The sequence below is a fragment of the Schistocerca cancellata genome, chromosome 5 (genome assembly GCF_023864275.1).
Source record: "Schistocerca cancellata isolate TAMUIC-IGC-003103 chromosome 5, iqSchCanc2.1, whole genome shotgun sequence".
Classification (NCBI taxonomy): Eukaryota; Metazoa; Arthropoda; class Insecta; order Orthoptera; family Acrididae; genus Schistocerca; species Schistocerca cancellata.
In genome coordinates, this window is record NC_064630.1 from 37,432,684 (window position 1) to 37,447,088 (window position 14,405).

At 44.9% G+C, this 14,405-nt stretch overlaps 1 protein-coding gene across 6 annotated transcripts in view; it reads left to right on the top strand.

The window, feature by feature from the left end:
* Nucleotides 1-507: 507 nt before the first annotated feature.
* LOC126188871 (uncharacterized) overlaps nucleotides 508-14,405 on the top strand; it is a 164,910-nt gene continuing 151,012 nt past the window's right edge. For all 6 annotated transcript variants that reach the window (XM_049930530.1, XM_049930529.1, XM_049930526.1 and 3 more), the window contains exons 1-10: nucleotides 508-543; nucleotides 620-683; nucleotides 4,045-4,271; nucleotides 4,355-4,609; nucleotides 4,716-4,857; nucleotides 6,682-6,914; nucleotides 6,998-7,252; nucleotides 7,359-7,500; nucleotides 9,326-9,558; nucleotides 9,642-9,896. In XM_049930530.1, coding sequence (XP_049786487.1) covers nucleotides 620-683; nucleotides 4,045-4,271; nucleotides 4,355-4,609; nucleotides 4,716-4,857; nucleotides 6,682-6,914; nucleotides 6,998-7,252; nucleotides 7,359-7,500; nucleotides 9,326-9,558; nucleotides 9,642-9,896 — 1,806 coding nt within the window. In that variant the 5' untranslated portion in view covers nucleotides 508-543. The remainder of the gene's footprint in view (nucleotides 544-619; nucleotides 684-4,044; nucleotides 4,272-4,354; nucleotides 4,610-4,715; nucleotides 4,858-6,681; nucleotides 6,915-6,997; nucleotides 7,253-7,358; nucleotides 7,501-9,325; nucleotides 9,559-9,641; nucleotides 9,897-14,405) is intronic.

The window sequence follows — 14,405 nt, forward strand, 5'->3', positions numbered from 1 at the left end:
ACTGATTCTGCCACAACTGAGGTGAAACAGAGGGCATGAAGCACTCTGCAAACAAGTTACCTTAGACAATGGAGTGAACGAAATGCGTTCGCTCCGTATTAACAACTCGAATTACAAAGTTGAGCAAGAATTAGCTACTTTTCTGACGTTGAACGGTAGGCGACAGACTCAGACACGACGAAAACTACACATGAAAATCCATCACAGTTTCTTCCGTTGTCATGGATGAGTTAATACGTAGAAATCGTATCGAAAGCTAGAAGCGAAACCTGTAGCATTCCTACAAGTTGGTAACATCACGCGATAATCACTGCTGATATACGATGCGATACGCACGGTCTGCTCTCTTCTGGACAACTGAAGTGAATATTTCAGGTAACGCACAGACGCAGAGATGACTTGCTGTTACCGAGGGTGAAGGTCATCCTGGTCGCGAGCGGAAAAAACCGCACTCGATAAACGCAGTGAAGAGCTGATAAAGAAATGCGTAAATACGCGCACGTCGAAGCCTGCCGCATCACATTGTGGTCCACAGCCGGCAAGGTAAGTCCTCTCCGCTCTGCAGTATACTACCCTAGCTAGCACTACCTCCACCCTAAGACATCGCCTTCTTGTGCAGATGCGCTTCTTCCTGCTGTTCGCTGTTGTCATTGGCATCGCCTGCGGCGCAGCGGTGCCCAAGGGTAAGTGTCATCAAATCGTACTCTTAAAGGCCAAAATAACCATTAACGTTTGGTTCTAAGAGAAATTATTTAAGCTTAAGTGACCACGTAATCGTACCAGACATGTGCTGGACAACATATTTTCAAGACGGAAAGGTATTAAAGACGTCAGCTGCCAGTGGGCATTGATTTTTATCAGCGGGACAAACTGGAAATTTGTGTTTTCTGCTCATTAGGCACATGCGCTGACCACCACGCCCTCCGGCTCAGTAGTCAGCTCAACTGCACCGACTACCTCAGTGTGCCTCCCACCAGACCCAGATTCTCAACTATTCCTTCAGTGCAGTTGCACGCCAAGCTCTGTCTCTTACGCGAATCGGCGAGATGCTGCGCGTAATAAGGCTGCACCAGTATTGTGAGGTATCAGTTGAGAATTTGGGCCTGACGGGGTCTTGCTAGGGTAGCCGGTGCAGCTGCGACGAGCCCTGTGTACAGATGGTTCAGTGGTCAGCGTATCTGCCTAATAAGCTGGAGACACGGGCTAGAATCAGAGGGTGACACAAATTTTCAGCTTGCCAGTTGATATAAATATATGCCCATGTCTTTAATTCCTTTGTCAGTTGATTAACGGTGGCTCCAATATCAAAATGGTGTCTGAAAGAACAGAACCCCACACATATAATACATTTTCAGTTATATGAGCTATGCTTCCATAATGACGTGCACAGAAATCTTCGATATGACAAACTTCGTTCCGTGAAGCTACCAGATGCTGGTGTACCTCATAAAAATGTAAGATGTTCGCAGAGAAATACCACATAATTTATTGCGCTTCAGTGAAGCAAATACACTCCTGGAAATTGAAATAAGAACACCGTGAATTCATTGTCCCAGGAAGGGGAAACTTTATTGACACATTCCTGGGGTCAGATACATCACATGATCACAGTGACAGAACCACAGGCACATAGACACAGGCAACAGAGCATGCACAATGTCGGCACTAGTACAGTGTATATCCACCTTTCGCAGCAATGCAGGCTGCTATTCTCCCATGGAGACGATCGTAGAGATGCTGGATGTAGTCCTGTGGAACGGCTTGCCATGCCATTTCCACCTGGCGCCTCAGTTGGACCAGCGTTCGTGCTGGACGTGCACACCGCGTGAGACGACGCTTCATCCAGTCCCAAACATGCTCAATGGGGGACAGATCCGGAGATCTTGCTGGCCAGGGTAGTTGACTTACACCTTCTAGAGCACGTTGGGTGGCACGGGATACATGAGGACGTGCATTGTCCTGTTGGAACAGCAAGTTCCCTTGCCGGTCTAGGAATGGTAGAACGATGGGTTCGATGACGGTTTGGATGTACCGTGCACTATTCAGTGTCCCCTCGACGATCACCAGTGGTGTACGGCCAGTGTAGGAGATCGCTCCCCACACCATGATGCCGGGTGTTGGCCCTGTGTGCCTCGGTCGTATTCAGTCCTGATTGTGGCGCTCACCTGCACGGCGCCAAACACGCATACGACCATCATTGGCACCAAGGCAAAAGCGACTCTCATCGATGAAGACGACACGTCTCCATTCGTCCCTCCATTCACGCCTGTCGCGACACCACTGGAGGCGGGCTGCACGATGTTGGGGCGTGAGCGGAAGACGGCCTAACGATGTGCGGGACCGTAGCCCAGCTTCATGGAGACGGTTGCGAATGGTCCTCGCCGATACCCCAGGAGCAACAGTGTCCCTAATTTGCTGGGAAGTGGCGGTGCGGTCCCCTACGGCACTGCGTAGGATCCTACGGTCTTGGCGTGCATCCGTGCGTCGTTGCGGTCCGGTCCCAGGTCGACGGGCACGTGCACCTTCCGCCGACCACTGGCGACAACATCGATGTACTGTGGAGACCTCACACCCCACGTGTTGAGCAATTCGGCGGTACGTCCACCCGGCCTCCCACATGCCCACTATACGCCCTCGCTCAAAGTCCGTCAACTGCACATACGGTTCACGTCCACGCTGTCGCGGCATGCTACCAGTGTTAAAGACTGCGATGGAGCTCCGTATGCCACGGCAAACTGGCTGACACTGACGGCGGCGGTGCACAAATGCTGCGCAGCTAGCGCCATTCGACGGCCAACACCGCGGTTCCTGGTGTGTCCGCTGTGCCGTGCGTGTGATCATTGCTTGTACAGCCCTCTCGCAGTGTCCGGAGCAAGTATGGTGGGTCTGACACACCGGTGTCAATGTGTTCTTTTTTCCATTTCCAGGAGTGTAGTTATCGGACACACTGATGTAAGCAAGGATGGCTTACACCCAGCAGAAGAATTTTTGAGACTGCCTGAGTAGACATTATTTCAGCAGATTTTATCAAATGAATCGCGTACTGCCATTAAATCTACCTGGGTAAAAAGTAATATGTCCTCCTACAGACATTAGCGACTTAAAAGTACCCCTATGGCGTCGATAAAATACTATATTCTGCATACATAATTTTAAAGCAAAGTAAAGGACAGCCACGTTTGCTGGCAGTAACAGGGCAGCTCGAACCGGCCGCAGTGCCGTCCTCTGCCAGTGGCGTCAGTGAATCCGATGAGGAGGGGCGTGGCGTCACCAGGCGACCCTTCCAACTTGTTCTCCTTCTGACTTTCGGAACGCTCCTTATCACTCAAATAGCTCCTTAATTGCTATAACGATGCTCGGAAACCCTTTCCAAGTCCTTCCAATAAGGAAGAATCTCCGGCAGTACCGGGGATCGAACCTGGGTCCTACACGTATCAGCCAGAGGCTGATCACTGAGCTACCCAAGCAGATAGTTTTTAATGAACACCTAACGCTAATAACACCCAAGACTAGTCAGCAGTACCGAGCGAGGTGGCGCAGTGGTTAGCACAATGGATTCGCATCCGGGAGGACGACGGTTCAAACCCGCACCCGGCCATCCTCATTTAGGTTTTCCGTGATTTCCCTATATGGCTCCTGACAAGTGCTGAGATGGTTCCTTTGAAAGGGCCGGCCGACATCCTTCCCCATCCTCCAATACTCCAACGAGACCGATGACCTCGCTGTTTGGCCTCCTTCCCCCAAGCAAACAAACCCGAACCTAACTAGCCATCAGTAACCGTTGCGCTATATTGCTGCTTCTTCTTGCCAAGTAACAGTCACTAATTAAAACGTGGAGGTATTCTTTTTGAATGAATAATCAACACTGAGGTAAGACCTAGTAACATCATTACATACTTAAGGATTTTGGTTACTCTCTTACATAAAACGAAAACAAAATTTCAGTGTCTTCCCAAAACAAGCCAAGATCCACTTAGAATTATTTACGTAACACGTCCATTCAGTAAGCAGAAGTTCGCTAACGCCTATATTAAAATTACACAGCGCCCAAGCATGAGACAGTCCAGCGCTTCCCGGCCCAGCGATCCAGCCGCAACCTCCAAGATGACCTGAACGACTTCCTGGCCCTCATCCCCGTCGACGAAATCGTCAACATCGTCCTCAACTACGTCGCCAACGACGCTGAGGTGCAGGCCGCCCTCCAGTACCTCATGTCTGACGAGTTCGAGAGCATCGTCGTCTACGTCGACCAGCAGCCCGAGCTGTACGATGTAAGCAAAGCTTCGTTAGACACTTCATACACCTATGAGATGTTACATCACCCAGATTCTCACTGCTCCATTTTTTTCCGCAGCTGCTCAACTTCCTCGAGGACTCAGGCCTTGACCCCTACGGCTTCCTCAACATGATCCACGACTTCCTGGGCATACCTCAGATTTCGAAACCCGCCAGCCGAATGAGGAGGAGCAGCAGGAGCCTCAAGTCCATGCTCGATGAGATCCTCGCCATCCTCCCAGTCGACGAGCTGAAGGCTCTCTACAACGAGAAGCTGGAGACCAGCCCTGACTTTGCTGAACTCATCAACAGGCTCAGCTCGGACGAGTTCCACGTAAGTAGTTATCCTTTCATAGCTGTTGAATGGCTACGAGTGTCCAACATTTTTCTTTTATGTTACCTCTATACTTGACCTCTAACCAGAAATATGACGTTTCCAGCAACTGGTGTTGCGCGTTTTGGAGCTGGACGCTGTGCAGGACTTGATCCAGATGCTGAGGGACGCCGGTATCGATGTGGACGCCATCATGGACTTCATCCGCAATCTCTTCGGCTGGGCTGACTCCGGCTCCTTGAAACTGAGTAAGAATGTTTTCTTTAGTATCATCTTTCAATGAGGCTTGTTATTTTAAGTTTATATTCGCATGTGCCACATATTCTTTTGTCCATTGTGCTCCATATTGTGTGGCGTAATTATACAGTACTAGCTGAGACCAAATATCTCGTAATGTTTTCTGGTATTCCTCTAAAGGAATCGGTGAGCCATGAAAATATTTACTACCGCAGCTTGCCGACATATCTACTCTACTTTAAAATTTCTTTGAGACAGTATGAGGCCGTCATCAAATATACAAAAGAAAGCCGTCAGTAGAGTAAATATACAACTGGTTGCACTTGGAGCTTACATCACAAAAGGGTCAACCCGACCTGCCTATCATCATCTGACCCATCCTTATCCTCATTTTGCATGGACCTTCTCCAACGTTATACTAAAATCACCAAATCATGGACAAACATATAGGACACCTCGTTTCTGTTTTCCACTCTGCTCTCTCTCTGTTATCCTTTCCTGGCTCGTAAAGTTTACACGAATTTCTACATTTCCAGTAAACCCAAGACCCATCTTCGGTAACGACTGCTTGCAGCTGTATCACTGTCAAAATTTCCTATCTTCATCACCAAACATTAAATATTGTTTCCAAGTGTAATTTTAGACGACTCCCCTGCCTGCAGCACGAAACCACCCTTATAATCTGCCCTTCATGCCACCCATAACGCACCGGAAAATACTGCCAACATCAATACCTTTCCTCCCTGGCTTCTGTCCTATCCTCCTCACAAGTACCTCGCACTTACTCGAATTATTTCTTTTCATTACATACATGAAACATTTCTCCTATAGTATTGTCTCCATTCTCCAAATCATACCCAACTTATCAGCATTGTAATAACCCCAAGTCCTCACAACGATAACGTCCCTCATAAATAATTAATATCATAAATGTCGCAATACGGCATCATTGACATTATTTCACAGTCATAAAAATTGTTCTGGTATTTCAAACAACTTCAGTCAAGTCTACAGAGAATTTGAATGTTAGTCTACAGAGCGTTTGAATGTTTGGGACCAGCCCATTCAAAAATAGGGGATATAAATGACACTAAACTAAAAAAATACAAAATAATAACACGTTAAAAACATTTACGATCTTGGCATCAGTGCTTCTGTACTGACTCGAATCATAGTTCTGTGCTTGTACTTGCACCCAGTGCTGTTAGCAACAAGAACAACACGAAAATAATAAGGAGACGTGGTAGGCGGTTAAGGTCTTGTGTCCCATAGACGAGTTTAATTAATGCCCAATACATACTCAGCAAGGTGAAGTGTGTCATTGTAGGTTTCAAGTAAATGAATCCAGAAATCGCATTAAACAATTTATGTAACTGACAGAATAACTCAATGTGGGTGGATAGGCACGAGAAAGAGGGGCTGTTCTATCTAGCGCAGGTTCAGTACTTCAGCCACTACGCGAATCATAATGCTAACGAGAGAACTCCATTTTCCCCAAAAGGCATACGACGGAATACAATGATTATATTATGGAACATTATTTGTGAATTTTGCAGAAAAATTATAAAACTGCTTAAAACCCTGTGATCTGGAAACAATTCTTCTACATCCTACAAAAAAAGAAATAGTGTGTGTACGATATTACACAACTTCTAGGAAAAACCAAAGACACATTGTTCACTTGCTCAGCACAGACTAAACTGTCCAACGTTTTACACTATCATTAAATAGTTATGCAATGAACCACAACAATCTTTGCAACTGTAATGCGACATTCAACATTATTTTGTAAAAGAGCAAAAAATATGCACTGATACGCGACATCTCATTTTCAGAGCCAATCCGAGGTGCAAAGATGATCCAACGTTTCCCAGCAAAAAAATCCAGCCGCAACCTCCAAGATGACCTGAACGACTTCCTGGCCCTCATCCCCGTCGACGAAATCGTCAACATCGTCCTCAACTACGTCGCCAACGACGCTGAGGTGCAGGCCGCCCTCCAGTACCTCATGTCTGACGAGTTCGAGAGCATCGTCGTCTACGTCGACCAGCAGCCCGAGCTGTACGATGTAAGCAAAGCTTCGTTAGACACTTCATACACCTATGAGATGTTACATCACCCAGATTCTCACTGCTCCATTTTTTTCCGCAGCTGCTCAACTTCCTCGAGGACTCAGGCCTTGACCCCTACGGCTTCCTCAACATGATCCACGACTTCCTGGGCATACCTCAGATTTCGAAACCCGCCAGCCGAATGAGGAGGAGCAGCAGGAGCCTCAAGTCCATGCTCGATGAGATCCTCGCCATCCTCCCAGTCGACGAGCTGAAGGCTCTCTACAACGAGAAGCTGGAGACCAGCCCTGACTTTGCTGAACTCATCAACAGGCTCAGCTCGGACGAGTTCCACGTAAGTAGTTATCCTTTCATAGCTGTTGAATGGCTACGAGTGTCCAACATTTTTCTTTTATGTTACCTCCATACTTGACCTCTAACCAGAAATATGACGTTTCCAGCAACTGGTGTTGCGCGTTTTGGAGCTGGACGCTGTGCAGAACTTGATCCAGATGCTGAGGGACGCCGGTATCGATGTGGACGCCATCATGGACTTCATCCGCAATCTCTTCGGCTGGGCTGACTCCGGCTCCTTGAAACTGAGTAAGAATGTTTTCTTTAGTATCATCTTTCAATGAGGCTTGTTATTTTAAGTTTATATTCGCATGTGCCACATATTCTTTTGTCCATTGTGCTCCATATTGTGTGGCGTAATTATACAGTACTAGCTGAGACCAAATATCCCGTAATGTTTTCTGGTATTCCTCTAAAGGAATCGGTGAGCCATGAAAATATTTACTACCGCAGCTTGCCGACATATCTACTCTACTTTAAAATTTCTTTGAGACAATATGAGGCCGTCATCAAATATACAAAAGAAAGCCGTCAGTAGAGTAAATTTACAACTGGTCGCACTTGGAGCTTACATCACAAAAGAGTCAACCCGACCTGCCTATCATCATCTGACCCATCCTTATCCTCATTTTGCATGGACCTTCTCCAACGTTATACTAAAATCACCAAATCACGGACAAACATATAGGACACCTCGTTTCTGTTTTCCACTCTGCTCTCCCTCTGTTATCCTTTCCTGGCTCGTAAAGTTTACACGAATTTCTACATTTCCAGTAAACCCAAGACCCATCTTCGGTAACGATTGCTTGCAGCTGCATCACTGTCAACATTTCCTACCTTCATCACCAAACATTAAATATTGTTTCCAAGTGTAATTTTAGACGACTCCCCTGCCTGCAGCACGAAACCACCCTTATAATCTGCCCTTCATGCCACCCATAACGCACCGGAAAATACTGCCAACATCAATACCTTTCCTCCCTGGCTTCTGTCCTATCCTCCTCTCAAGTACCTCGCACTTACTCGAATTATTTCTTTTCATTACATACATGAAACATTTCTCCTATAGTATTGTCTCCATTCTCCAAATCATACCCAGCTCATCAGCATTGTAATAATCCCAAGTCCCCACAACGATAGCGTCCATCACAAATCAGTAATATCATAAATGTCACAATACGGCATCATTGACATTATTTCACAGTCATAAAAATTGTTCTGGTATTTCAAACAACTTCAGTCAAGTCTACAGAGAATTTGAATGTTAGTCTACAGAGCGTTTGAATGTTTGGGACCAGCCCATTCAAAAATAGGGGATATAAATGACACTAAACTAAAAAAATACAAAATAATAACACGTTAAAAACATTTACGATCTTGGCATCAGTGCTTCTGTACTGACTCGAATCATAGTTCTGTGCTTGTACTTGCACCCAGTGCTGTTAGCAACAAGAACAACATGAAAATAATAAGGAGACGTGGTAGGCGATTAAGGTCTTATGTCCCATAGACGAGTTTAATTAATGCCCAATAAATACTCAGCAAGGTGAAGTGTGTCATTGTAGGTTTCAAGTAAATGAATCCAGAAATCGCATTAAACAATTTATGTAACTGACAGAATAACTCAATGTGGGTGGATAGGCACGAGATAGAGGGGCTGTTCTATCTAGCGCAGGTTCAGTACTTCAGCCACTACGCGAATCATAATGCTAACGAGAGAACTCCATTTTCCCCAAAAGGCATACGACGGAATACAATGATTATATTATGGAACATTATTTGTGAATTTTGCAGAAAAATTATAAAACTGCTTAAAACCCTGTGATCTGGAAACAATTCTTCTACATCCTACAAAAAAAGAAATAGTGTGTTGTACGATATTACACAACTTCTAGGAAAAACCCAAGACACATTGTTCACTTGCTCAGCACTGACTAAACTGTCCAACGTTTTACACTATCATTAAATAGTTATGCAATGAACCACAACAATCTTTGCAACTGTAATGCGACATTCAACAGAATTTTGTAAAAGAGCAAAACAGATGCACTGATACGCGACATCTCATTTTCAGAGCCAATCCGAGGTGCAAAGATGATCCAACGTTTCCCAGCAAAAAAATCCAGCCGCAACCTCCAAGATGACCTGAACGACTTCCTGGCCCTCATCCCCGTCGACGAAATCGTCAACATCGTCCTCAACTACGTCGCCAACGACGCTGAGGTGCAGGCCGCCCTCCAGTACCTCATGTCTGACGAGTTCGAGAGCATCGTCGTCTACGTCGACCAGCAGCCCGAGCTGTACGATGTAAGCAAAGCTTCGTTAGACACTTCATACACCTATGAGATGTTACATCACCCAGATTCTCACTGCTCCATTTTTTTCCGCAGCTGCTCAACTTCCTCGAGGACTCAGGCCTTGACCCCTACGGCTTCCTCAACATGATCCACGACTTCCTGGGCATACCTCAGATTTCGAAACCCGCCAGCCGAATGAGGAGGAGCAGCAGGAGCCTCAAGTCCATGCTCGATGAGATCCTCGCCATCCTCCCAGTCGACGAGCTGAAGGCTCTCTACAACGAGAAGCTGGAGACCAGCCCTGACTTTGCTGAACTCATCAACAGGCTCAGCTCGGACGAGTTCCACGTAAGTAGTTATCCTTTCATAGCTGTTGAATGGCTACGAGTGTCCAACATTTTTCTTTTATGTTACCTCCATACTTGACCTCTAACCAGAAATATGACGTTTCCAGCAACTGGTGTTGCGCGTTTTGGAGCTGGACGCTGTGCAGAACTTGATCCAGATGCTGAGGGACGCCGGTATCGATGTGGACGCCATCATGGACTTCATCCGCAATCTCTTCGGCTGGGCTCAGTGAGGGCGTGTTGCACCATTCTAGATGCATCCTCATAAGTAAATCATAACATCTGCTTTGAAGCCGTGGACTCAAAGAACTTCTACAAATAAATAAATTATCTGAAAGTAAATGTATTTGAATTGGCTGTTCCTAAATCCAGTACATCAGAATCTCAGAGGTATTACAACTGAATATCACTGGTTTCAGTTTTCTGAAGAGTGATGTCTTTTCTAAGGCGTACCTCTGGTAATATCAGGGCTATACTGCTACAAAAATTGATTCCCATTTGCTAATAACCTAAAATGATCTACGTTTACACAATTCGAAAATCTTTTGTTTATGCACGCGGATCGATGAAGACCTATGACGCTTCACGTGATTCGGTATTCGTCATTTACTATCCCTACGACGCTTTGCAGTTTAAGTCAATAGATAGCTGAGAAATCTTCGCATATGACTTCAGAAAGCTATATTAGTCACTCGGTCACACTAAAGAACAGAGTTTAATACAGACATAGCAATATAATCTATAGGCACATGCTCCACGAATCAAATCTCACTCAATATGTACTGGTGATTATATTTGTCACACACAACAGCATAACTGGTACATACATGCGCACTCATGTCTATCATATAGAGTGGTACTTCTGATAGTTCTTGCAAGTGGGTTCAGCATGTACGATTTTCATAACACGGGTCTAGGAACGTCTCATCATTGACTGACAACCTATCACCACAGAATCATCAGCTGAGAAACACAGAGATCAAAACAAAGTTCTTAAAACTACTACCAACTTAAAGCATAACATAGCCACGGGAGACGCATGGGTCTACGAACGTATCACTTACTGACAACCTATCACCACAGAATTATCAGCTGAAAAACATATAGATCAAAACAAAGTTCTTAAAACTACTACTTACTTAGCGCATAACATAACCGTAGGAGAAAATTACCACATACCAAAGTCAGTCTCTGAAGAGCAAAACATTTCAAACGAATACAAACTACTCCCCAACTTGTCACAACGAATAGGCTCTATAAATAAACTGGCACACATCGTGAATGAAAAAAATTGTTCAACACAGTGCTAAAAGTAAAGATCCGTAACCTGAGAGAAATAAATTAAATAAGAAGTGGTCAAAGACGTATGCTTACGTCAGAGGAGGCAGCCTATGAGAACACAGTGGCTGGCACTCATGCCTACATGACCCATTACTGCTCAGACTACATACTAGGCACTACTTTTCCTACAATCTCTACAGAGGCTTCTCACAAATATTGTTTGCAATGGATATTCTAGTGCTGGCAACTCAACACTCTGAATGTCGCATGTAAGTCTAACACTCCCCTGTATCCAGTCTGCCCCCGAGGTGCTAGTCATGCAGCGCCGTGGAAGAGTCGGTGAGAAGTTTTGACCGCTATGAAGACGAAAAGTGTAACTTTTTGAAGATTGGAATCTGTTTGTGAATACGTAGAATTTCAGTACGACGAATGGCATTTCTATTGCAAACTTTTATTCCCATACGGGCAACACTCATATATAAATCTGCTCGTTATGTGAACAAAATGGACATTTCAAGCCTTCTACAGCTGTACAAGTTGACTGTTGATGATGTTACCGTGACGCAGAATCGCGAAGGAACCGTCACAGCTATATCAAGACTGAGGAAACGTAATGCACTGATGGACAATAATCATCTAGGATTGCGTACGGTGGTTGTGAAAAATCACATTAAATCAGTAGAAAGACCCATACGTACGTTCCAGAGAACTATCAGCAGTCCAGCTTACACTATGGCTGTGCGTAGGGAGGTAAAAGGAACAGCGTACAGCGTTCGGACAGCTCCTCAAAAGCCACATACTTCTGTAATCAGTGATACGGAACACTTTGGGTGCTGTAAATGTGGGAGAGAATGTAGCTCTGGTACAGGAATTCCAGACTCTCTGTTACTCTGAGATTTTTGCTGTGTAGTCATGCCAATCTAACCTGTGCTTTTGCCTTTATCTACTGTCTCGTAATTCCTATGCATGTCTTAAACCTTTTATTGCATGCTGGGGTTGTTGGTACAGTGGCTTTAATTAACAACCACAACTCGACTATGACTACAAATTTACTTACTCCACGAGGAACCTGCAATCTAAGTTTAACAATCAACCGATGACGCTAGTCATACCTCGAAACAGCACGATCAGCACAGAGGGCGGCCACCTTTTGTTTTATCATGAGCATATATGAGTTGTCATTTGCTGCTGTTCCTTTAAAGCTTTAATCATTCTTCCCGCAATCTTTTACTTCATATTTCAAATTGTCCGGCCCCGGTAGCTGAGTGATCAGCGTGACGGAATGTCAATCCTAAGGTCCCGGGTTCGATTCCCGGCTGGGTCGGAGATTTTCTCCACTCAGGGACTGCGTGTTGTGTTGTCCTAATCATCATCATTTCATCCCCATCGACGCGCAGGTCGCCGAAGTGGCGTCAACTTGAAAGACCTGCACCAGGCGAACGGTCTATCCGACGGGAGGCCCTAGCCACACATTTCATTTTCAAATTGATATTTGCAACTGGGTTCAACAGAATCTGTAATTATTAGGGAAATGGAGAGGCAATCAAAAGGTGGTTATCCATAATTATTTACATTTATCGGTCTAAGACACCGCCTTCTATACGAAGTTATACAACACTGATTCTTTCAGTTAACAACAGTTATGAATTTTACCTTATTTGGTCGCCTACGTACAAAAGGAAATCAGTTTATGGGGTACGGAGATGGATTAAATTCAGTGCTGTTCCACGTAGTAGCACGCAACGCAACATATTCATACATGTAGACGTAAAAACTACAGGACAGCGAGTCATGGCGGGGGAGGGGGGGGGGAGTACGCGAGGTTGCTATTGCAAGTAATTATGCCAGACTGTATTGTAAGAAAGCGAAGTAAAACGGATTTTTCTGAGGGGCTTAGTATAACTGCACATTGACGAATACGCAAATTACATAGTACAAAATCTGGGTACCTACCGTATCTGATACCGTTTAGCAAATCAAACTACGGAATGACACAACAAATACAATCGAAAAGTAAAGAAGTTGACATAAATTAATGAATTTAACGTCGACGGGCTATTATTCCACGCCGAGAGGTTGACAGAAACGGCTTAGACGGACATGGGGTAACTAACACACAATTGCGGGACACATGGAGTCCGTTAGTATTCGCAAAAGCAACTCATCGAAAATTATCAAATTATTACAGACAACTTGTCTGGGGGACATCAACATCATTTTATCGTACAGCAAGAAATCAAGCAACATCTGAATCATTCTAGATTGAGGTACCACGTGAACCACACTTATGGCCAGACCTAACTTACAAAGGAACAAAAAATTAGACAAAAGTTCTCACAAAAATGGGGATCAAATTTCATAGAATCACTTTTAGAAAACGTTGCGACACGTTAGCACGCTCTGACACCTCACGTGGACTCAGAGCGTATTCCGCACACCCACGAGGCGAGAACTGCAGTTGCAGTGCAAGTCACAAAGAAACTGCCTAAAATTTGTGAAATGAGTGAATGAAGATGCTCTGGCTCGGCTTCCATTTTCATTAATAAATATTTAAGACAATCAACCACCCACAAAACATTAAATTACTAGTTGTTAATCCGCACTCAAAGAAGTGACGCGAACATGTTCTCAGGACTACACTAGAAAGAAACTTTTCTAACATTCGTCTTTAACCCACAGAACTTCAATAATTATGCATCACCTCGAGACGTTCTTTCAAATGAACGGATTTCACTCGCAATTATTCCACAAACAAAATGCAGAGTTGATGGCCAACACTCGTACTCAAAGGTTACGAACACAATTTACCAGTTGCTTTATACCATCAAAATTATGATAATTAAACTATCTTCTATCACTTCTCTGACTAAATTTACTGTCAACGACACAGTTCGAACGCTATCCACGATGACAAAATTCGTTTTTGTACTTTTAATTCACCATATCAGCGAGAGCTTCACAGTAGCGTCCTCACACCAGGCCAGCCCATGCAACAGCGTCCCAGCACGGCGGACTTTCGGAGAAAACGTTTCCTTGTTCGAACTGCCCGAAGAGGATCCTCTCCTATTGGCTGTAACCACCTTCCACCCTCTGCTGTCGACTCCCTTCATCTTTTCCACAGTCTACAGGCAATCTTTTTGCTTAGCTTCCCCATAAGTTATACTTTGACAAAGCCCACTACACTCTATCTTTGGCTAGTCCCTCACCTTCCTGTATCCCTCCACAGTCA